At 47.4% G+C, this 22,544-nt stretch overlaps 5 protein-coding genes across 5 annotated transcripts; 2 read left to right on the plus strand and 3 right to left on the minus strand.

Moving 5' to 3' along the window:
• Positions 1-1,434: 1,434 nt before the first annotated feature.
• Positions 1,435-2,735, minus strand: PtA15_5A131 (uncharacterized protein; the record flags this gene model as incomplete). Its single annotated transcript, XM_053168862.1, has 6 exons — positions 1,435-1,525; positions 1,618-1,846; positions 1,930-2,015; positions 2,129-2,241; positions 2,364-2,473; positions 2,555-2,735. The coding sequence occupies 6 exons, from the start codon at positions 2,733-2,735 to the stop codon at positions 1,435-1,437; spliced, it is 810 nt and encodes a 269-aa protein (XP_053020116.1).
• Positions 2,736-3,463: 728 nt separating this feature from the next.
• On the minus strand, positions 3,464-5,018 carry PtA15_5A132 (uncharacterized protein; the record flags this gene model as incomplete). Its single annotated transcript, XM_053168863.1, has 9 exons — positions 3,464-3,524; positions 3,604-3,641; positions 3,733-3,851; positions 3,938-3,957; positions 4,092-4,104; positions 4,221-4,443; positions 4,546-4,567; positions 4,728-4,807; positions 4,884-5,018. 9 exons carry the CDS (start codon positions 5,016-5,018, stop codon positions 3,464-3,466), a joined length of 711 nt encoding a protein of 236 aa, XP_053020117.1.
• Positions 5,019-11,220: 6,202 nt separating this feature from the next.
• On the minus strand, positions 11,221-11,951 carry PtA15_5A133 (uncharacterized protein; the record flags this gene model as incomplete). Its single annotated transcript, XM_053168864.1, has 2 exons — positions 11,221-11,846; positions 11,909-11,951. 2 exons carry the CDS (start codon positions 11,949-11,951, stop codon positions 11,221-11,223), a joined length of 669 nt encoding a protein of 222 aa, XP_053020118.1.
• Positions 11,952-13,687: 1,736 nt separating this feature from the next.
• On the plus strand, positions 13,688-14,515 carry PtA15_5A134 (uncharacterized protein; the record flags this gene model as incomplete). Its single annotated transcript, XM_053168865.1, has 3 exons — positions 13,688-13,964; positions 14,023-14,245; positions 14,335-14,515. 3 exons carry the CDS (start codon positions 13,688-13,690, stop codon positions 14,513-14,515), a joined length of 681 nt encoding a protein of 226 aa, XP_053020119.1.
• A 1,391-nt stretch (positions 14,516-15,906) lies between these two features.
• PtA15_5A135 (uncharacterized protein) lies at positions 15,907-21,239 on the plus strand (the record flags this gene model as incomplete). The annotated part of the gene is made up of 3 exons (XM_053168866.1): positions 15,907-16,342; positions 16,373-20,708; positions 21,209-21,239. 3 exons carry the CDS (start codon positions 15,907-15,909, stop codon positions 21,237-21,239), a joined length of 4,803 nt encoding a protein of 1,600 aa, XP_053020120.1.
• Between the last annotated feature and the right edge of the window lie 1,305 nt (positions 21,240-22,544).

Consider the following 22,544-nt stretch of genomic DNA (forward strand, 5'->3'; position numbering starts at 1 on the left):
AGTGTTGATGCACAGTGTGACAGTTGGCCGCGCGTGTCAAACTCATATCAGCCAAACTTCAAAATCAAATTGTTCATATTTATTTTTGCATTTCATATGTTTTATCGACCAATTGTCTCCTATCACCATGGTGCTTAAGCATTGCATTTCCATGTTACTACGGATCAAAAGGTGTGTTATCTTACTTTTATCCTACTTACGAAGTTCTGGCGAAAATATATTCAAGATCATGATTTGTTATGAATATAAACAGTTATTGGAGGACTTCCCGTCAATCTGGGAACCCAGATTTTTCCAGATTTTGCGGGGAAATCTGGGCTCAATCTTCCCAGATCCTAGATCTGCCTAGATTTCCCTGCAAAATCTGGGAAAATCTGGGTTTCCAGATCGGCGGGAAGTCCTCCATTGTAATCTCCCTTGTTTTGTTTTCCCTTTCCTGATTAAGAGACTTTATTTTGTCACTTTGCATGTGTCATTCCAAAAACACTGCAAATCCAACTTTTCCAGGCACGATTTGATCCATTAGAACAATAAGCTGTCATCTCATCGTTACCTCTGCAATCTACATAGACAAACAAAGAACAAAGCAGCACAAGTATAACATATTACATTGTGTGTTTCCGAGTAACTGATCGACTGTTACCTTTTGCAAGCTAATAGATAGATTAATAGGTTTGATGCTTGATGGGATCAAGTCCCCACTACAACTGTGATATAACTATCAACACCACCCCCGATGCCATGCATGTTGACCAGCTCTAGATTCCCACCAAAGTATCGACAATACAATCTGGCCATTGGTAATCTAGGTAATCAGGAAGAGGCCATCAATTCAGGGTAGATTTAGAAGCAGCTTGCAGGTTTACAATGAGAATATAGACTTACCCAAATCCCAATCCGGCAATTCGCCCTAAGCTTGACTTCAGCGCCTCTTGGCCATATGAAATTCGGCCAAAATCAGCTTGGTTGGGCATGCCATTTTGGGCTTTTTCTTCTGATCCCACCGTACTAAAAGCGTATGAGAATACATGAGGAAGATCCTTCGGGTCGATCCCACCACCACGATCCCGTATTCGGATGCAGAGAATCGATTGAGATACTTGAGCGGCAGCGTCGTTCGAGTTTAGTGCAACTGGTGAAGGTCGCTCAATCGCGAGGGTGACTTCAATCGGTGGTAAGGGTGGGTTGGTACTTTTGGTTACTTCGCGATGGTGTTCAATAGTTGCTCTGAGCGCACTGATGATTGACGAAAAAGTTACATCGTGCCAGGTGGGGATAGGAATGAAAACTTACTTTTTGATCACCTCTATCAAAATGTATCTGATGGAGTTTTTCGCTTCAGTAAGATCCGCGCAATAGCAAACGAACCAAGTCATTAAACTCACTGCAGCTAATGAGGAACATAATGAATACATCGGTAGATGAATGCTTCTATTAATTTTGTAAAATACTGACATGCATTTCCACGAAACACACTTCAGCTTCCACTTCACCCAATATCGTCCATTCAGGTGCGATTCCAAATCTTTTCAATTCGGGATAATACAAAAAGCATCCAAAAAATAAGCTGGCTGGTGTTAGGAAAAATAAATTTCTTATTATTGACCCTGTACTTACGTTCCTTCACAGAGCTCCCCAGCGAACTCCAAAACACTTTCCAGTGTTTTTTTGAGTTTCACTTTTCTGTCAACAATCCCCAATCTACTACCATTAGGCGAATGCTCAGCCTTCGAAAGTGATAAATGTTGCTCAGCAATCAACCTGATCGATATGCGGCTTTGAATTGCTCGGTCTAAAAAGGAGGTGATTTGCTCTTCTGACAGGTATCGCTTGGATTCCTTGAATCCTGTGACGCAAGTTAGAGGGATCAGCTATTTCGCCCAGCATTTTAGTTGGTATCCTGAGAAGAAGGGCAGACATCGAACGGACCGGTAGCAAACATTCCGATCACATCAGCCGCATCATCAACCATTGTTACGAGTGCCTGGAGCAATGCGGCATTATCTGCGACAGTCCTGATGGTAATATGAAGAAGTACTCAGTTGTCGTACTTAACACTCAAAGACACTACAAGAGCTCCAAAAGCAAGTGCCATTTGCCATAATACAAGGCAAAGTGAGCCACATACCTGATTGGTGGCAAGGAGTTGATTTCTTCGAGCGAGTGACGATAGATAGACATAACCTCTTTGATATGAGGATTTGATGCCGGAAGATATGGCAAACTGAGATGGGCGTTGACCTGCAACGTTTGAAGAAAACATCAACACTGAAAGACTCAATCAGGAATTTATCGATAGGGCCAAACTGGATCATTGTCTAGGATCTATGTCACTGCATACGAATGGTCCAGTGGCAATTTACCCTTCGCTGAAGTCGCTGACTCAATTCATACCTGGTCAACTCTGCAGACTCTACGATCTTCGATGGAGATAGCGGTGGTGGACCAAACCGCATGAGTCGATCCAGTGAAACTAGTGAGCAAAAAGAATCGTGCGAAAAATTAAGCCGGTTTGAGTAGAATCGAACAGTTTTGCAGATAAATATCGGATTACCTCTCTTGAGGGATTGGCCAGCCAAGGAGTGAGCATAGTCAGTAGAGCTCACTGTGTGGGGGATGTGACGCTTAGTAAAGGTCGTAATTGGACGGCGAGGCTTGACAGGCAGGCGGAGTCGATGGCCATTATGAGGGGAGACTGTTGACCACAACTTTAGGTGGAAGTCGGACCTGGCCATTGTTCCAAGCGAACCCTGCCTGTAAGTGGATGGAGTGAATCAGAGTGAATCCAGATTCCAAACGGGATGAATCATGACGTCGGTTTGCTGCTGTATGCCTTGAGTGGTGGCGGGCCGGGCCGGGCTAGATGCGGCAAGTATCGAGGGCCCCTTCGAGTGACATCCGGAGGATTGTAATGTTTCTCCAAGCTGCTCTTTCATGCCTTAACTAGTTATTGCAACAATTGTGAAGTCATCATGCTGTCTTGTGACTCAGATGACTTGCGCTTCAGGGTCTTCTGTCCATATTGACGTAGGTTTTCCTGGCTCAATGTTAGATTTTATTGTGTTCTTATTTAAAGAGGTATTGTCTAAGAAAACAGAAAGGCCCGTCGAAAGGGAGCTTTCAGATTATGCACTCAACAATCGAGAGAAGGTGCCGGGCTAGTCAAAAGAAAAATTTAAGGAAGGTAAGGAGAAGTATATGTACTCTTGAATTTACAGGATGGGGATTCGTTAAGAATAGGAAAAGAGACTGATGAGAGGTATGCAAGCTTCACGGTCAAAAAGAAATATGCAGAAAAAAAGAACAATCCAAAAGCAAACGTGAGAGAATGAAAGAAAGAACTCAGCGTGAAAAGAAAAGAGAAACGCCCGGAAACATTGTGATAACATAGAGAAGGTTGGCTTGACAAAGAAAGTATTGCAAAAACAGGTTCAAGACAATTGGATGCAGAACATGGGGTCTTTTAAGTCGAAGCATAACTCAGAAAGATCGTCCAAACTATTCCGCAAAGAGCTGAAAAGGGACTGAAAATGAAAGGAACAGTGAGCAGATATTAACGATTGGCAAATAAATGATCAATGAAGTGATGGATATGGACTCAACACTCTCAATCTTAGTGGCATGAATTTGAAGTTGATTAGCTAGTGAGTTTTTTAAAGTGAAATATCAAGTCAATTACGATGAACCGGTTGGCACTGGGATGCAATAGAAGTAGATAGACTGGGAAATCACCTGAATGATTGGCCACACTTGCCAGTTTGCCAAGAGCAGCTTTAAGAACAACCGATGGAGCCTAGCATAAATAAATTCCCAGGTTTTGCCCTCTGTGAAGCCCATGAAGCAGATAAAGTCTGGACAAAGTAGGTGTTAGCGAAAAGCATTGTGGAGAAATCAGGAAAGATTAACAACTCCATCATCAGGAATCAGGCAAACTTACAAACTAGTGAAAGTGGTGCCCTAGTTGTTGAGATCGAGCGAGATTGGGATTATTGACAAGGCGTATTGTTCAGTCTTGCATCCTAAAGGGGTTTACAGTCTCTCTCTCTCCACTCAAAGAAGCTCAAAAGAAGCTAAACGTAACGAAAACTCACATCACTAATTGGTCTGCCGTGATGTTATCAGTCGGAAGATGATCAACATTAAAGCAAATCAAATAGAATCAGCTGAGCGTCAGAGGAAAAATATAGGATTGCGAATGAGAAATGATGAGAATAACCGACCGGTGATGACCATTTTCAGGATAGTAATCAAGTCCAATGAGCTCCCGCTTGAATCTGTTTTGGGTAGGGATGGGGACTCGGCGAATGATTTTAAACCATCTTCATGATCTGAAGGTATGGTTGCATTGACCTCTAGTAATTCAATTGGACTAGGCGGTTTCTCGTTCAAGATATTCGAATGATTTGATCTGTGAGTTCGAGCTGGAAACTGTCTCTCTAGAAACTGGAAGAGAAGAATTAATGACATTAGTAAAAACTGACTGCAGACAAACTTTTACCAGACACTGTTAGATTGAAAGATGAAAAGTAAAGTTTCCATTCCTACTTCATTCCATTTTCCACTGATTCTAAGCGTATTCAAATGAAAGCGACGTTTTTCCCGGAACCGATGGATGAACACGTATAAATAGCATAAGTGTGATGTTGGATTGATGAGGGGCTCGGAACAGGTGAATTTCGAGGCAAAATAAAATCAATCTAACCAGTTTCAATGATCATAGCACTTACGGTCCCATATTTATACCGTATAAGAGGTATCTCATTAGTCTACCATAGTTGAAGTTGACGATAGCGTTCGGATCAGCATTCTACAAGACAAAAATTCCACAGATGTCAGATTGGGAGATTCAAGAACCGTAGCATAGCGAATAAATTATGACATGCCCAAAGACTGATAAACTGAGCGGCCGAATCACCCATAACTGAACAAATACCGTTGGCAAACGCCAGTGTCAGAAGAGGACTCCTACGGAACCAACGGTCGTACTGATGCCCGACTGAACGAAGTAATGAGATCATGCTCGATTGTGGAAGCAGTAGACTGGATGGGCGAAAGGCGAAATTGTCAGGTTGAAAAGTCTGGTTTTTTGCGCTGTTCGGTAGTTTCTAGAAGGGTCTTGTGTTTGCCTGTAGACCTTGTTGACGGCACCACGAAAAATGTAGGAAAGCGTGGACGGAATCCGGATAGATATGTGGATGGGAAGTTTCATGACTACATGGTTAACATGTATTCATGTCATCTGTCACACAGCATACACATGTATTTCATCCGCAGTCGCGCGGGGCGCGGTAAATATCAACGAAGGGTACACCACGGAGCGCGGTCGACTGTGGCTCAACGCGAAAATTGGGGTTGGGCCGACCCTCCCGCGTCCCGCCAGATATTTGGGCGGGCTTCGTAGCGGGAAAAGATGGCACCCGCGGTTGGCTTCACTGCCAGCGTAGGGTTGGCGTAAAACCACTCCGTCAGCCCGCGGTCAAGTAAACTCCCAACACCGGTCTGACGTTGGTGCACCGCTGTCAGCCCTGCATCCAATGTTGGCCTCCCGTAGGCGCCGCAGTCAGGATTGGGTCAAGAGACCTGAGGGCGACTTGCCAAAAGTATTTTCTCCTGGCGGCTTGAACCCATGATGGCCAGCTCATGATCAGCACTTGAGTCCAGGCATCAATCATGACCACTAGACCATGGCAGAATTTCTAAAAATAGGACGCAGTAATATGCACTATATTTTTTGAATCCAGGGTTTACTGAGTATTGTGAGCAAAGCAGACGCTCTCATTCTTCTCAAGACCTCACTTTTGTTTTCATTTTTTTTGTAATTTCTCTCCTATGTAGCCTTTTTCCTTACATGGAAACAGGCACGGAAAACCTAATGAACAATCATTTTCTTTTTTTCTTTTGGCTGGCTGGCTTGACATTGGCTTGCTCAGTTGGGTAAGAGCATTTCCACCGCGGGCGGTAGTTTTGGGGCGCTAAAATTTGATCTCTGGCAGTGCGCAGCCAGTTTTAGCGCCCCAAACTGCTGCGGCATACACCGCAAGAGTCTCTAAATAGTCATGAAAGGCATACATCGCCCCCGGTCCACTCCCCCGTCGAATCCACCCGGTTATTGAATTAGGGAGTTCTCTTGTTGATGATTGGAACAAAGCAGGTCGTTCCGGCCATCATGGGAAGTATATACCCCTCTCGATACCTGGAACGAACCGGCCATCGAGGGGAGTAAATATGCACCTCCCTCAATGAGGTCGTAACAATCCGGGTTATTCCGGTCATCGTGAGGAGTATATGCTCCCCGCAATCATTGGAACGAACCGGCCATCAAGGGGAGCATGTACTCCCCTCGATGATCAGAACAGACCAGTTTGTTCCGGTCATCATGGGGAGTAACCTCTTGATGACCGGAAGGAACCAGACATCAAAGGGAGTATGTACTCCTCTCGATGACCGGAAGGAACCAGCCATCAAGGGGAGTATGTACTACTCTTGATGACCAAAAGGAACTGGCCATCAAGGGGAGTACCTCTTGATGGCCGGCCTGCCTTGGTCATCATGTGAAGGGATTTTACATTCGGGGGTGTGAGCTGCAGTTTCACGAGGACTTTGGTGTGTGAAAGGGAGTTGAGGTGGGGATGAATGAGTCCCTAGTGAGTCCCTACATGTAGGGACTCGAGGTCGATATTTAGGGACGGCCGTAAATTTTTGACGCAAATAGCGCTTGCGGTGGGTTGGGTTGAGGCGGTAAACTCCTGAAATTTCCAACTAGGGCCCCAATTTAGGGCCCGCGGTGGGAATGCTCTAAGCCCTGTTGGACTTGCGCTTGACCAACTGGTTAAGCCAACGAGTCCCTCAGGCTGGCCCTACCAGCTGAGGTCGTCGGCCTGCCCGCCGAGGCTGCCTCATGTTGGTTGGGTAAGTTGGGTTACCCCCGCTTGACCCAAGTGCAATGCCAATGTAGTGGTTGGCAGGGTTGGCATATTACACTTGGGTCAGATGGGTCAGACCAACGTACATCTGACCCATTGCTGCGGTTGACCTCCCCCGCTGTCAGATGCAAGGCGGACAGGTCAAGCCTGCCCTGTTTTAGACCCCGCAGCCGGGCCAACGCAGTGCATTCCAGGAAACAAACTCGTGGTGTAGTTACGTTACATTGCGTTATCCGCGTGATTTTGGTAATGTAACTACTCCCGTTATCTGGGCCCCCCCGTTACTTTAATAGTAACGGGGACATTTCAGGCCCCGCGCGTAACGTAACAGGCCTCATTTTTTAGGCCCGTTATTGCGTTATCCCCCGGATAACGCAATAACAGACCATTTAAGGATTTTTTAGCCTCATTTTTTTCCCGTTCTCAGGGGCTCCGCGCGCCCGGATAACGCAATGAGTATAAAAAAAAGGGCTTAATGTGGTGCACTAATGTAATTGCACCGCCGTTACGCGTAACACGTAGATAACGACAAAAATTCCGTTACGTTACCATTATCTACGCTGTGGTGATCTTTTTTGTGGCGCCCGTGGCGCAGAGGATTTCTCAAGTTTTCAGCTGTCAAGACATCAACTCATGGGACGTCAAGACCAATCAGTGCGCTTCACGTGCGGTGGAATCATCAAGATGTTTCAGGATCAAGGACCCCGGTTTCTTTTGTGCTTGTTTTGTTTCTTTTTCTTTTTTCCTGTCTTATGTTCTTTTGTTTCTAAATGCGCGCATTGGAGAGGTTTAGTTATGCGGAGGGTTGGTTTTGTTTCTTTCTGTCTCAGGTGGTTTTCTTTTGTTGGTGTTGTTTCTTTCTTTTTTTTCACTGTTGTTGCGCGCTTGTACGCGCGGGTGTATGATGACCTGTCCACATATGTCACCAACTCCAAGGTTTGAGTTCAGTCTGAATTCAGGCTTTGGAGTGGCATGGACTTTGTCTGAACCATAATTTTCATCTCAGATCATCCATCACAGCCCCAAATCCCAGCAGTTAGATATCAAAAGCTTATTGATCACTTCCCTGCGTGCCTTCTGAGTTTCAAGCTCTCAGCCGCCGAGTCCCGAGTCGCGAAAAACTTTCCCTGATCACTACTTCCGGCCCCTTTTCGCCAACTCCCTTCCTGAATCACTTCTTTTCTCCTGATCTCTCAAAACAAACCACCGCCGACAAGGATCTAACCCCCGTTGCCTCTCAATATAAATCCCCCCCTCTCAAAGCTATAATTTGAATCCCCACGACTCTTTTCTGGATCACTGCGAAGGCAGCGCAGAGCGCACTCTCCCTTCAAGTAACTGCCGACGGCCCAGCACCGGTCAGAGTTCCACAACACGTTATGCGTAGCGTAACTACCCTTTGTTGAAAATATGAGAGCGTGCCATCGGGATCCGGATGCCTTTTGTTTTCCAAGAAGCTTGGACTGGGACGTTGCCGACACAAGTCGCAATCGAACTTAACCCAAGTCCCTCGCTGCTGCGGCGTCTGGTCTTGCAAAGCAAGCCTCCAATAGCCCTTGGCAGGAGGGACTTGCACGCTATCACCCCCTTTTGCAGAGCCCAGAATCCCAGTTTGGCTGGGTGGTTTATTCAATCCATCACAGTTTCCTGCTTTCAACATGTTTAACCTTAAAAATTTGCTTGGCATAAAGCCTTGCTTCTTGCCTATCATCTCATACAATCTGAGTTATGTTAGACCTTTTCTTCTGGTACAAATAAATTATCCAAGAAAATCAAACCTTGGAGTTTACTGAAGTCGAGTAACAGAGATCATCTGTGCTCAATGAAATCTACATGTAGTTTTTTTTCAACTTACAGTATACCATACAACGGCATACACCCCACTCGGTGGGTCATCCAATGGAGTGTGCTACAATTGAGTAGAGTCCAAACTCCATCCAATGACCCGGCTCCACTCGACGAACGGTGTAAAGCTCAAAAGTGTTCCTGAGAACCTTTTGCTGAGTGCGGAAAGGGATGTATGAGGAAACCTCTGCCTTTCCTGGTTCACTAGACACTAAAACAAGCCCACCAATCTCAGATTGGCAGGTTTAATGTAGTGATAGTGGAGTGTTATCAAAAGATAACTGTTGTTATAAAGTGGGTGCGATGAAGTTGCTAAAATGTGTTATGAGTGAGGAGTCTGGACTTCAACCAGATGATAGTTGGTCAAAGAGGACCCCTCAGAGGTTTGTGTTATGTAATGTGAGTGTTGTGTAGAGTTGTTATTTCGTGTGTAAGTGTTCTGTAATATGTGTAAAACCAAAATATAGGGTGACTGATATATTGTGGAGTGAGCAGTTGTGTACTTTGTTATAGGGGAAACTGAGTGCAGGTAGTCTGCTAGTAGTCTGCTGCGGGGAAAGTTACAACAGGGGAGGAGAGCCTCTTTTTATAGACAACAGTGAGGGATTTTAGCTCCAGAGGAGCTCCACATGAGAGATTTTAGCTAGGTACATGAGGGTTTTTGGCTAGTACATATGTTGAATGGGTGAATGTGATTGGTCAGGACTGAGTCTGTACAGGTGATTATGGGTTATGACATGCAGGCTGAATCAGGAGGTGTGATTGGTCAGGACTGTATGTTAGTGTAGTCATGCTGTAACCAGGTCACCTGCTGTTGTTATGCAACAAAGATCCACTAGCGCATGCAGCTTAGTGCATGCAGCTATCACATGCAGCTAGCACCTGCATGAGTGCCTGCATGTGTACACTGTATGTATGTAAGTGATGATGCAGCTATGTGTAAATGTGTATGTAGCTATGTATGTAACCATGTGTGTAACTAAGTGTTGTAAATGTGGATTGTGTAACTGTTTGAGGTTGTAAGGGGTATTGTGAGTGTGTAAGAGTATGTAACTTCTGAGTGAGTGCCCTTATGAGTGTTCTGTAAGGCAAGACTAGGGGTGAATTTGTCCCTAGAAACTGAATCTTGAGGAATATTAAGTGATTGATAAGAGGAAAAGGGAGATTAAGAGTAAAACTAATAGAAATAAGAAAGAAAAGCAGAAAATTTTGATTTTAGCATATAGGATACCATAAAGCATACCACACCGGTCATCGGATGGAGTCCCACTCCACTCAACAACCACTTATTGGATGGGGATCACGGGTCATCAAGTGGAGTGGTGCTCCATCCAATGACCGCGAAGTGGCACTCCACCCAATGACCGGTCGGGTGGGGTATACACCCTACTCAATGACCGGTCATCGGAATGGATGGAGTGTGGACTGAGCACACCCCACTCGATGACCGGTCATCGAGTGGGGTGTATACCCCACGCAACCGGTCATCGGGTGGAGTGCCACGTTGGATCCGGTCATTGGATGGAGTGCTACTGCACTCGATAACTCGACATTGAGTGGAGTGTACACCTAATGGCTGGTCGGGTGGGGATCCCGTAATGAACCGGCCATTGAATGGTTGTGTTGTCCAGCTACATTGCCACTTATGAGCACGGTCCTCAAATGAGGGTCTGTGCTCTAATCTCACAATGAATGTCTGCAAATCTGGGTTACAGAGTCAGTAACATTCATGAGGTTTGTTTCTCTTCTATAATTTCTCAGGATACATATGAGCCAGTACAAAGAGAAAAAAAATACCAGAATTAGCGGTAGCATGTTGGGCTGATCTGGAGCAAAAAATAACAACAAAAAGTCGTGGTATGCGAGATGTACAACGAAGAAAAGGAAAAAAAACCTGAAAACCCCATTCTCCGTGCGCCAGAATGGGGAGGTACGGCATAAGTCCCTCCTGACGAAGGCTCGCTTCGCGAGTTCAGCCTACCCCCCGGGGGCCCGGAGTCTCGAGGGACTTTGCTAAGTTCGGGAGTGATGTCCAGCTGACTTGATGCAAGCTTAGAATTAACCAGTGCAGCCAATCGTCGCTTGGAGTATGTTGGAGTCACCAAGGCTTTGCATTGTTGACACTCAAGGCAACCGATGACATCCACAACACACACATTGTTGACGTCTTACCAAGGGGTCATTGGTTAGGACCCATTGGACTCGTACAGGTTTGTGTATCTCTGCAGGCTTTCCCATTGCGCTACGAAGTACGTAGATTGATATGTATGTTGAAGATTATTTACATTATTTACAGAATGGCAAGTGATTGTGTTTATTGAAGGAAACAATAAGGAAATGGAATAATGTAGACCTCGGAAGCGGCTACTACAAAACAGGTGGAAGTGGACAGATCGTCAGAACCTTTTGTCATTTTCGTGCTCAAGAATCTTAACACTTACCTCATGGCGGTTTACAGTAAACCACCAAGACTGTCCAATCCGGGAATTCCGCCAGAGCCTAGTACATTGCCAAGGACGGGAAGGGAGTTCAATGAGGGGATTGGAAGTGAGTCCATCGATGGCAGGCTGCTGAGGCCAGGAAGGGAGCTCATCGATGAGAGACTGTCGAGCCCAGGAAGAGAGCCGATTATGGGGAGACCACCGCCGAATTGAGGGTCACGCTTGATAATCGAAGAAAGAAGACCGCCGACGGGTAAGCCGGAGGCGACGTTCTGGACATCAGGGAGACCACTGGTAAGACCGTTCAGTCCGGAGACTGCGGGCGCGACGTTATCGGTAAGGCCTGCGATGGGAAGTCCACCAGTTAGACCAGTGATGTCGCTAGTAACAGGGGCGAGAGTTTGAGTGACACCGCCGAGCTTCGAGGTAACAGGGGCGAGATCGCCCGTCAAGCCGGAAGCAAGCGGAGTGACGGTGTGAGTCAAGCCGCCAACCTTCGAGGTGAGGCCGGAAGTCAGAGGAGCAGCGACATTGCCCAAGCCGCCCGCCAAGGGGAGCCCTGCGAGGCCGTTGGTAAGACCGCCGACAAGAGGCAGTTCGGGAAGTCCTAAAATGGGGAGAGATTGGGAGTTTCCAGCTGAAAAAAGCACGGCAATAAGTTAAACGATTTACAAGGCTGTTGTAACTCGATGGGCTTACCGAAGAGGACGGCGACGGAAACGAAAATACAGGTAACATGCATGATGAAGATAGTTACGAGTGGCTTAAATAAAATATATAGTAATAGAAAATCGAAAGCTGTCGAGGCCGATTGATTTACAGTGGAGTTGACTAAGGGTTAGCCGTGAAAAGTTCAAGGGTATAATTTATTCTTCGGAGGACGGACGAGTGGTTGAAATGCTTGAGAGGATGAGGATGGGAAAGCGCTGGTGGTCCGCAGAGAGGCCATATTTATACCCCGACTTCGCGAAAGTGCACCCTTCCAAGGCAGCTGAACATGCCACGCCAAATTTGTTGCCCATGCATGCTGGCCTAAGGTGAGTGGGTTGGTTGACCAGACAGGTGCATCAGCCCGGCCGTTGTACCTTGGTATGGTCCAGCCAAAATGACTGATAGCTGGACCGGACTGCCCTCTGGTAAGCTCTCGTCATGCACTTGTAGGAATAGCAGTGGTTCGATCACCATGAATCACCCGAAGAGTGCGGTTGGAGGGTTATGGGCACCAAGCTGTCGAAATGCTCGCCTCTCCTCTATTATCTAGGAACAAGGGGCTTTTTCAGCCGGGACAAGAGCAGTTAACCCTGATCTGCCGGCCCGTGGTACGTTTGATGAAACTTCAGGCGACCGGTCAGCTCTTGTTGCATGTTGCTCCACTTGGTAGGGCCCCGGGAGAGGTAAGCCATGTTGCTCGCGCTAACGTGTTGGCCGTTCTTAGTATAAGCACTGATTGCAAAGTCTTACCATTCAGATTTTAATATTGTTGACTGGCATCTTTTCATCAGATGTCCTTTTGCTGTAGTGTAAGGGCCCGCGCGTTCGCCCGCGCGCGAGATCGAGATACATGTGGTTTTCTGTCACGATTTTGATCTTGGGGATATGCTTTATATTTACATCACGGGTGCTTCTCTGGAGTTGGTCGACGTCAAGCCTCAGTATTACCCTCGTGGCAGATTCGAGTCCGGCCAAGTATGTGTGGCAGACTTGCCGGTCTGTGCAACCTCAGTCATCCCGCTGGTTAAACTTATAAGCTCTATGGTCGACATGGTGGCTGGACACAGTCGTCAGCCAACCCTGTCCACTCCTTCAGACAGCAGCTTCCTTCGGCTGCCCTTTAGCCTTCAGGTGGCCGATAGAGACTCTGGCTGATATGTGGAGCCGACTCCTCGGGCGATTTGTGAACGCCTGGTCAATAAGTCTAACCAGCTGACAAAAAAAAGAGTCCTCCTCGGTCATGCAACATGACATGACCCATGACCACCATTCGTCACCCAGATGAAAAAGGCAGTCAGACCAACACTCCCGGTATTAGTTGGGGCATTGTTGGACTGGGCCGGTAGTCAAGCTACGAGTATCCATTAGATGCGCCGCAAAATGTCAGACGAGTAGGGATTCTAACAACGTGGCGGCGAGAGTCCAGTTCAGGCTAAGCAGTAGACAGGACAAATTATGATATGATTGATCGTGTTTTCTATTTAACCTCCGTCCATTCCCCAGCCAAGGAGATACCCCTCTGCCTTGCACACACATCTCACCTGATATCATTGTCATTAGACTCCATTAACCGAAACGCCGGTCTTTTTGCCATTTATTTTTCTTTCAATAGAAACGCCGGTCATTTCTTTTTCTTTTTTAATTTCTAAATTCAATATTTACACATTTGGATCGACATAAACAGGTTTTCTTTATTATTTATTCTCTCTTGTCCCGTCATTACACCTTTTCAACCCCATATCACCTACAAAAAAATCGCACAAAGCCATGAAAACAAGCTCCTTCATCCAATTCGTCGTAGGGATCATCTGCCTTCTCCAATTTACATGGGGGCATTCGTTCATTTTGGCTATTGATGGAGGGAACAGACGTCGATCCACGGGATTCGGTACTCGATTGACATCCCGAGGAAACCTAGTCCAGAACACGGGCATCATCTTACAAAAGGAAATCACATCGGGGGCTACGACACCCTGCGGAAGGATATTCGGCGGTGATGGGTTAAAGCCTTTTGTGATCGATGTTGCGCAAGAGTTGGCCTTTGGTAAGCATCTTCCGGCCCTCACTTTGTGAATTCAGCTGACTTTCTCAAGTCTTCACAGCTGAAGAAGATGGAGTTCCATCGGCAACGGAGGATGGTTCTATTTCTATGAGCGTCTATGTTCATAACCCAGATGGTGGGGGCCCCTACACCTGCGAGTATTCTTCCGATGCTACGCTTCAGCAGCTCCAGCCCATGGTAATTACAACCCAGATTGAAGGAGACAAAGGGACCAACCCGGCTGCCAAAGACTTCGCATATCCCCTAGTGGCAAACCTACCCAAGTGAGTCGCTGTCTACGTTTCGCCCAGAAAAACCCAGAGTCAATATTTTTCCCCTTTGCTCATAGCTTCTTGACATTCCTCGCTCTCAGTGACGCGATTTGCAGGGGCGGTACGAGAGGGGACACATGTATAATGCGCTGCATCAATTCCTTGGGGTTTGGCTCCTGCGCTGCCATCAAACCCTTTTCACCACCCAATCAACCCGGAATGCCAATGATGAACCAGTTCAGAAGGCGATCCATGATTCTGGGTGGACTGTGGGGACAATGAGCCAAAATTATGTATACTTGTAGCTTCCAAGAAAGGCCAACCATATTGCCCAAGGATTGTAATTCAAACAAAAAAATTGACTTGTTGGCCGAGTATGTCTAGCTTAACTGATTCCCATAAGCTTGTTGTTGCATTGAATTTGCGCTAACCAGAGAATTGAAGATTTTGGTGGGGACTCTCACACCTAGCTTCCTCAATGAATCTCCATTTTTTTCTTTCTGGGATCTCCGAAGTTTTGCCCATGAAGGAAAGCCATCTTCTTTGTTAACGATTTTCCTGTTTGTATTATGTATAGGTGTGAAAGTTGGATTCCGTACAGCACACGGTGTTTGACAACAAAGCGGAAGAAACAAAAATCAGCAAAAATAAATTCAAGGCGCAATCAAGGCCCTAGAAACAAAAAACACCTGAACATCCTGTTGTGACACTGCAGCATACCTCGACTGCGACACCTGTCACAGAGTTTTGTACATAGACTATTTAGGTTGTTCCTCTCTCTATATGATGCAAGTATCGATTATCAGAGTTCTCCATCCAACAGGTTATGAGCCTCTCGCCAGAGTAACTCAGAAATCGTATCATTTCTTCATTTCCCATCAGTAGCCGGCGACGAGAAGATTCACCCAATCGTAGTTTCTTCAAGAAACGAGTTCCGTAGTCACCATCGACGAGCATCAGTAATCGGCCGGCGAGCATTTTTTTTATCCTCCTTAACCGAACGATTTAAAATCAAACAACATATCCCGTAGCCGGCACCAGGACGAGCCTCCCTCAGTAGTTCCTTCAAGAACGAGCATAGTAGTCACCCCAGACAAGCCACAGTAGTCCGCCGGCGAGCCTTTTTTTTTCTGTCTCTCTTATCTCTACCCGATAACGCTCGCATTTCCTTTTCCTTCTTCCCTATCTGCGCCCAACTACCCTATAATAATAACAAATTTCGATTAAATATAAAAATTAAAAATAAAAAAAAAATAAAAAAAATAAAAATAGAACACTTACATATAACAACCTAGAAACTCCATTTCCTCTTCTCTCCCTGATTATCCGACCAAACTCGACCGTTGAAGAGCTAGTTCCCTATAATCCCTACTCTTGTCCGGTTACACTTGCAAGCAGATTCTGAGTTTACCGATCCCCAAAGCGAGCTCGTGGTGAATATCCTGCAGATATTTGCGTTGGACTGATCATCCATAGCTATGACGCCGCTGAAGGAGAGGTAGATTAGGTTTAAGCTTAGTAAGACGACCCAACAAGAGAGGTTTGGTCTGCTCTGCCTCGGGACGCCTACGCCGACCGTGGACAACTTCCCTTTTTTTTTTTTCTCTCTCCTTCATCCCTCTTTTCTCGAACCCTACCCATCCGACAACACTTCCTCATCGCTTCCAGTCAAGATGTTGGATAACAAACCCCCTTCTGGACGCCTACATCCGAAACCACGTCTAGGAGCAATACCCGGTCTGAGGACGATCGATCGCGCAACGCCCAAAAACCCGACAATGCGAAACGTCCTGGGCCCCCAACTCTTGTCGAACGATTTTTTCACCAGACGGCTAGGCCGCATTCCCTCCAATAACTCCCGAGACGAAGGACCGTCGACACTGGCCGCCAACAAAGGCAAGGACCGCGCTCTCTCGGACGACATGCCGGAAGAAACCACCTTCCAACCCAGATTGACCGGACGTGTACTTGGGTCTTCATCGACAAACTGGCGCCGCACCGAATCAGCGCCACACCTCAATGACAGCATCCCACCCGCTCCACCCACCAATCCTCAACATATTGCTCAATCAGACATGGCCAGCCTGATCGCCGAAATGAGGTTCCAACGTGAGCTTGAACAGGCTTGACTCCACGAAGATCGCGCCCGCAGGGAAGAAGATCGTGCACGCCGCGAGGCAGACGAGGAATCCACACGACGTCACCGTGAATTGGATGATGAAGCAAAAGTCTCCACGATCGTCAACGCGGCCGTAAAAAAACTCAATCCACAGGACATTCTCAAACCAGACGGTTCCAACATTTGCCGCTGGGAAGATGCACTCCGGATGACCGCCTTCGAACGCTTCCATAATAAGGACTTCTTCAATCCCAAGGAGAACGAAGTCATTGACTCCCACCACGAGATGATCGCACGCGGCATCATCCACTCTTTGGTTCATGCGGATCTCACGTACGACCTGATTGACTTTAACAACTCAGCTGAAGTCTACGACCACCTCGTTTCAAAATTTCGGGTCATCAATCGCGCCAAACAGATGGGCACGTGGGAAAATTTGAAGAAGATTTCACTATCTGACTACAGCAGCGCAGCCGAGGCAATTGCGGCAGTCAATCAGTGTGCCAGGAGCTTCCGCGAGCAGGGAGTCGATTTCACCTGGGACAACGTCATAGGGTTCATCTTCCAAGGGAACATTCGGGACCACCTCGCCAGCTCCGTGGACCACAAGGTGGAACTGTTCATGGAGACGCACGACTTTGAACTACCAACATCCGGCGATATTCTGCGATTTTGGGATGCAGCGCGAACCGAACACCGACTAGCCGCGGAAACAGGACGATCAGATTCATCCGCTCTAGCGCTGACTCTAGCTAGCCGAGATAGTTCTAGCGTTTCAGGATCAAACACCAGCACCGTTTCAGGGACCGTCTCAGGAGCCCCGGACGATCCATCAGTCTCCGCGATGGCACTGAACAAGCCACCGACATGTTACATATGCCGACAACCAGGACATTTCTCCTCCAACTGTCCCTCCAGCCGAAAAAACAACGGGCCCCGAGCCACTGTTGCCCGCCCTACCACTCAACCCAATTTCCCACCCTGCTCGATCACGTACAACTACGATCGCGTACCGTACATCAAGCCTACCCAGCCAGACCAAAGAACCACTGCCCTGTCCCGCCCATCGGGACAACTCCCTGCGGCCTCTCGCCAATCTGCACCACCAGCCAGCAGAACCTCTTCGTCAACCCTCCAAACCAAAAGCGTCGAGACGAGACAGATCAATCCGGACCTGTTCGCCGAGGAGCAGGAAGAGGAAGCTGAGTACGTCTTCGAGAGCAAAAAGCTGTCCGCCGAACCATCAGGCCTCCGCTTCAATCTTCGAGAAATGACTATAGAGCGCAATGGCCAAGAAGTCCTGTGGGACACAGGCGCATCTGACAACGTAACAGGCGACAGGTACGCGTTACATGACTTCACCCCGCTAGAACGACCAATAGCCGTGAAGGTAGCAACTGACTCAGCTTGTGATTTCATCACAGGCATGGGTACCTTGAAATTTGTCGGGACGAACAGGGCGACCATCGTAGTTAAGAAAGTTTACTACTGTGAGCGCGCTCGTTCCACACTACTGTCTCTAGCGGCGTTCAAGAAGTCTAATGCTATTTTCAGGGTTCAGGGAAACTTCGATGCGATCGATCTAGTATTGAAAACGGGTCTGCTACTTCTGCGCAGTGTTTTCGATCCCAAAAACAACACTTGGCCGTTACCTCTTCCTCTCCGAGCTCCCATTGTTTCTCCCCAAGTTTCGTCACCATATGAAGCCTGTAATACTCTGCCGCAAGCAATTGAAACCAACTCCTTTTTCAAGTCCCCTAATCTTGTCGAGCATAGTCAGTTCACGTGGAACCCGAATGACTTGACACCTGACGAGAAAACTCTCCTATTCTGGCATCGCCTTTTTGGACATGCCAGCTTGAGAAAAATCAGGAGATTGGTTAAGATGCAATTAGGTTACGGCCTCCCTCATACGATGCCCACCGGCTCCATCAAGTGTCCGGTATGTTCCATTTGCAAAGCAACAAGAACCTCCGCACTCGGCCCTACAAAACGCTGCATTGAGAAACTTTCTGTTATATGCGTTGATCTCATGGGTCCTTTTGATACTCCCACCATGACAGGCGGCAAATACGCGCTTACCATACGTGATGTTTTCACCTCATACAGCGAAGTACAGATCCTGAAAGCTAAGAGTGAAGCAGCAGAGATGTTGATGCAAACAATCTCACGGTGGGAAACTCAACTCGGGTCCAAGGTGAAGATTCTTCGGTCAGATAACGGCGGCGAGTTTGATTCTAAGCTCTTTGGTAAGTACCTTGCCGAGAAAGGCATCATAGCGGAGCGCTCACTGCCGTACCATCATTTTCAGAATGGAGCAGCGGAAAGATACAACCGGACCGTTTCTGACATGGGGAGGAGTATTCTCTACGACAGCGAACTCGGGAAAGAATTCTGGGGATACGCCTTCATGTGGGCAGCATGGACATTGAACAGAATACCAAACCGTATCACCAAGGAGAAGACGCCATACAAATTCTTTTTTGGCGACAAACCGCAGCTTGACAGAACAAGAGTGTTTGGATCACGTGCATTTGTCCTGGTGGCACCTGAAAAACGGAAGAAACTAGATGACCGAGCAATAGAAGGACTGGTGGTCGGCCACCTGCCCGAGTCCAAAGGTTGGACGTTCTGGTTACCACAGTCGAAAAAACTCGTCTCATCGGCGTGGGCTGATTTCGGCAGAAACGCATTGCCAACGGCGGCAGAAGCTTCTAGCGGGAATAAACAAAATATGACTTCGGCCGGACTTCCAAACGCAGGACCAGCAACTCAAGCCAACCACCTTGTGTTCAACGACTTCACTCAAGAAAAACTAGTCGACGAACAAGAACGGCTAGTTGATACCTGCTTGAAGACTTGCGCGGACGATTCAGGTAAGGTTCCTCTCACATTCAAGGAGGCCATGCGCTCCCCGGAAGCGGCTAAATGGAAAATAGCTATAGACACTGAGCTAGACAACATGAAGAGGAAGAATGTCTGGAAAGTGCGACGCCTCCCCGCCAACCGTCGCAAGTTAGGAGCGCGCTGGGTCTTTGCGAGGAAATCAAACGCTGACGGCTCTATCAGATACAAAGCCAGATATGTTGCGAAAGGGTTCAATCAAAAAGAAGGCACCGATTTTGCCCACACCTTTGCGCCTACAGCTACTTTCACCTCAATGAGGATTTTACTTTCCATTGCAGCCCGCAATAATTGGCCCATCTACAACTTTGACTTTGTTGCGGCGTATCTCAACGCACCCATCAACAAAGAAGTGTGGGTCCAAGCCCCTGAAGGGCTTGACGTGAACCTTGGCAAAGCGTGCTTACTTCAACGCGCACTCTATGGGACGAAGCAAGCAGCCCGATGTTGGTGGAAACACCTGAGCGGGACTTTAGCCGACCTTGGATATGTCTCTAGCTATTACGACTCAAGCGTGTATACACTCAGCAACAAAGCGGACAAGTCCATCATTTGGGTACATGTTGACGATGGCATTGTCACAGGATCATCTGACAAGGCTTTGAAGTTGCTCGAAACACAACTGAAAGGGTGCCTCGAAATCAAATGGTGCGAAGGACTGACTAGTATGGTTGGCGTCAAGATCGCAAGGACAACCAACGGCTTCGAACTAACACAGCCTAATCTGATAGAGAAGATCCTCAAGGAGCACTGGGACGGTGTCACTGTCCACTCGTCGCCGCTCCCCGAAGGATACTCCGCAAATTCGGAGCCAGACGAATGTGGCTCCAACGGCAACACTTTCCTCTCAACCATTGGAAGCCTTAGCTATGTAGCGGTAGGAACACGTCTCGACATAGTATACAGTGTTAACTACCTAGCCAGATTCTCCAGCAGACCTTTGGCGGTTCACTGGAAGGGACTCAAGCACTTACTTGGTTATCTGGCGGGGTCAAGGACAACTCCGCTGCGCATCCACCCCGATAAATCCCAAGCGACCCCGGTGGAGTGCTACGTTGACGCAAACTGGGGCGGCCCCAACTCCAGATCAACGTACGGAGTCGTCATCCGCTTGTATGGTGCGCCTGTCATGTGGGTCTCCCAAAGACTAGTCACAGTGGCTAGTTCAACTTGCCAAGCTGAATACATGGCGCTTGGGCATGCGACACGTCACACCCTTTGGATCCGAAACCTGCTGTATGACATCATTGGGACCCAGTTTCCGGTGACAATTTACTGCGACAACCAATCTGCGGTCAAGATTGGCTGTGAGGACGCGTCTAACAAGCGTACCCATCACATCGAACGCGAGTTCTATGTTACGAATCAAGCACTCTACGAGAAGAAGACTTCTCTGAAATGGATCCCCGGAACAGATCAGATTGCGGATGTCCTCACCAAAGCGCTGGGCAAGTCAGCACATTCAAAATACAGCGCTATAATCCAAGGCTTCAATCCCTAGTTTTTTTTTCATCTCTTGCATCATTTCTTGTTATTTACATTGTTTTTTATCTATGGAGTTCCGGTTTCTTGTCGAGGGGGGGGATGTTGTGACACTGCAGCAGTCCTCGACTGCAACACCTGTCACAGAGTTTTGTACATAGACTATTTAGGTTGTTCCTCTCTCTATATGATGCAAGTATTGATTGTCAGAGTTCTCCATCCAACACATCCGGTTGACTTGTCTGACATGGCATCGGATAGAAATGTCCGATGTTGTCTTTTTCTTTCAGTGGTGGAGGGGCAGGGAAAGCTAGACTACTCTATTGTTCTGGGTTGGGATTGGGAAGCCTTCCTCAGGACTAAAGTTAACCTAGCTTGAAGGTATCCCTGTCTATGACCTGGGAGAAACTACTGAGGGAATAATGGGGCTCAATCATGAAAAACAGTTGCTTTGTTGTATTCTACATCAGAAGTGGTAACCAGAGCAGCTTCATTTGTTGAAATTTCCCACCACTGCAAGAAAAACTCTAGAAATTGCTTGCAGTTGAGATGCAAGAGCTCAAGGCAAGCTGTGCCTCATGCAAGAATCAAGCACTGGTTGATTCCATTCACATTGCATAATTTATGCAAGAGTGAGTCTAAGGTACAAAAAACTGAGTACAGGCTCCAAAATACTGAGTTGATACCTGTTAGAGATTGCCAAGTGGACCCGGGTACCCGTGGCGGGTGCGGGTACCTACGGTCATTTTGGGCATATTTAGATACCCGGACTCGGACCCGGCACCCGTAGGGCGGGTACCGGCGGTACCCGTGGCGGGTATCACGGGTACCGCCTACAATTCAACCCTCTAGCCGGTCTATGCCGGCTCCAAGGGCAACAGTGGGTCACTACTTTACGGTTATTGGTAAAGTAGCGTTATCGTAGCGATTTTTGGTCACTCTACGATAACCGGACTGGTCACCACTGTGAAATCTGGTGTGATATTGATAACGCACTCAGGGAGAGTTTTTTTTTCAAGGAAGCTACGATATCTATGTGCAGAGCAGCAGTTATCGAGCAAGATATTGAGCAATAAAAGGCCATATTAGGGCAAATTTGGCCTTTCATTGCTCATCAATGTGTTCATTTACCAGTAACAGCTGTATGAAAGGGCCATTCTAGGGCAAAATTGGCCTTTCATTACAATAACTTGTTAATTTACCAGTAACAGCCTTATGAAGAAAGGCCAGTTACGATAACCGTGACACTGCTATCTGCGCGCTAGCAATAACGATAACCGTGAAAAACATAACTGAAGGTTGCTACTTTACTCTCCTGGCCTGGTTATCGTAGAGTAAAGTAGCGACCCACCGTTGCCGAGGGTCATCAAGGGTGTATATACCTTCTCGATGCCTGACCTGGGCCGGGTACCAAGAGGGTGTATGTATACCCTCTCGATGTCCGGTCTGTGCTGGACACCAAGAGGGCATACAGTCTTGATGACCGGCACAGACCAGACATCAAGAGGGTGTGTGCATACCCTCCCAATGTCCGGTCTTAGCCGGTCATCAAGAGTTTACACCACCCTTGAAGCTGGCATAGACCGTCATCAAGGGTGTATATACCCTCTTGGTGCCCGGTCTGGGCTGGATATCAAGAGGGTATGTCTGCGTGTGAATTCTCAATGTCCGGTCTGGGCCGGACATTGAGAGTGGATGCTCTCTTGGTGTCCAGCACATACCGGACATCAAGAGGGCATACATACACCCTCCCAATGTCCGCTCTGTGCCGGACATCAAGAGTGTATGCCCCCTTGGTGTCCAGCA

Source organism: Puccinia triticina, chromosome 5A (genome assembly GCF_026914185.1).
Source record: "Puccinia triticina chromosome 5A, complete sequence".
NCBI classification, from domain to species: domain Eukaryota; kingdom Fungi; phylum Basidiomycota; class Pucciniomycetes; order Pucciniales; family Pucciniaceae; genus Puccinia; species Puccinia triticina.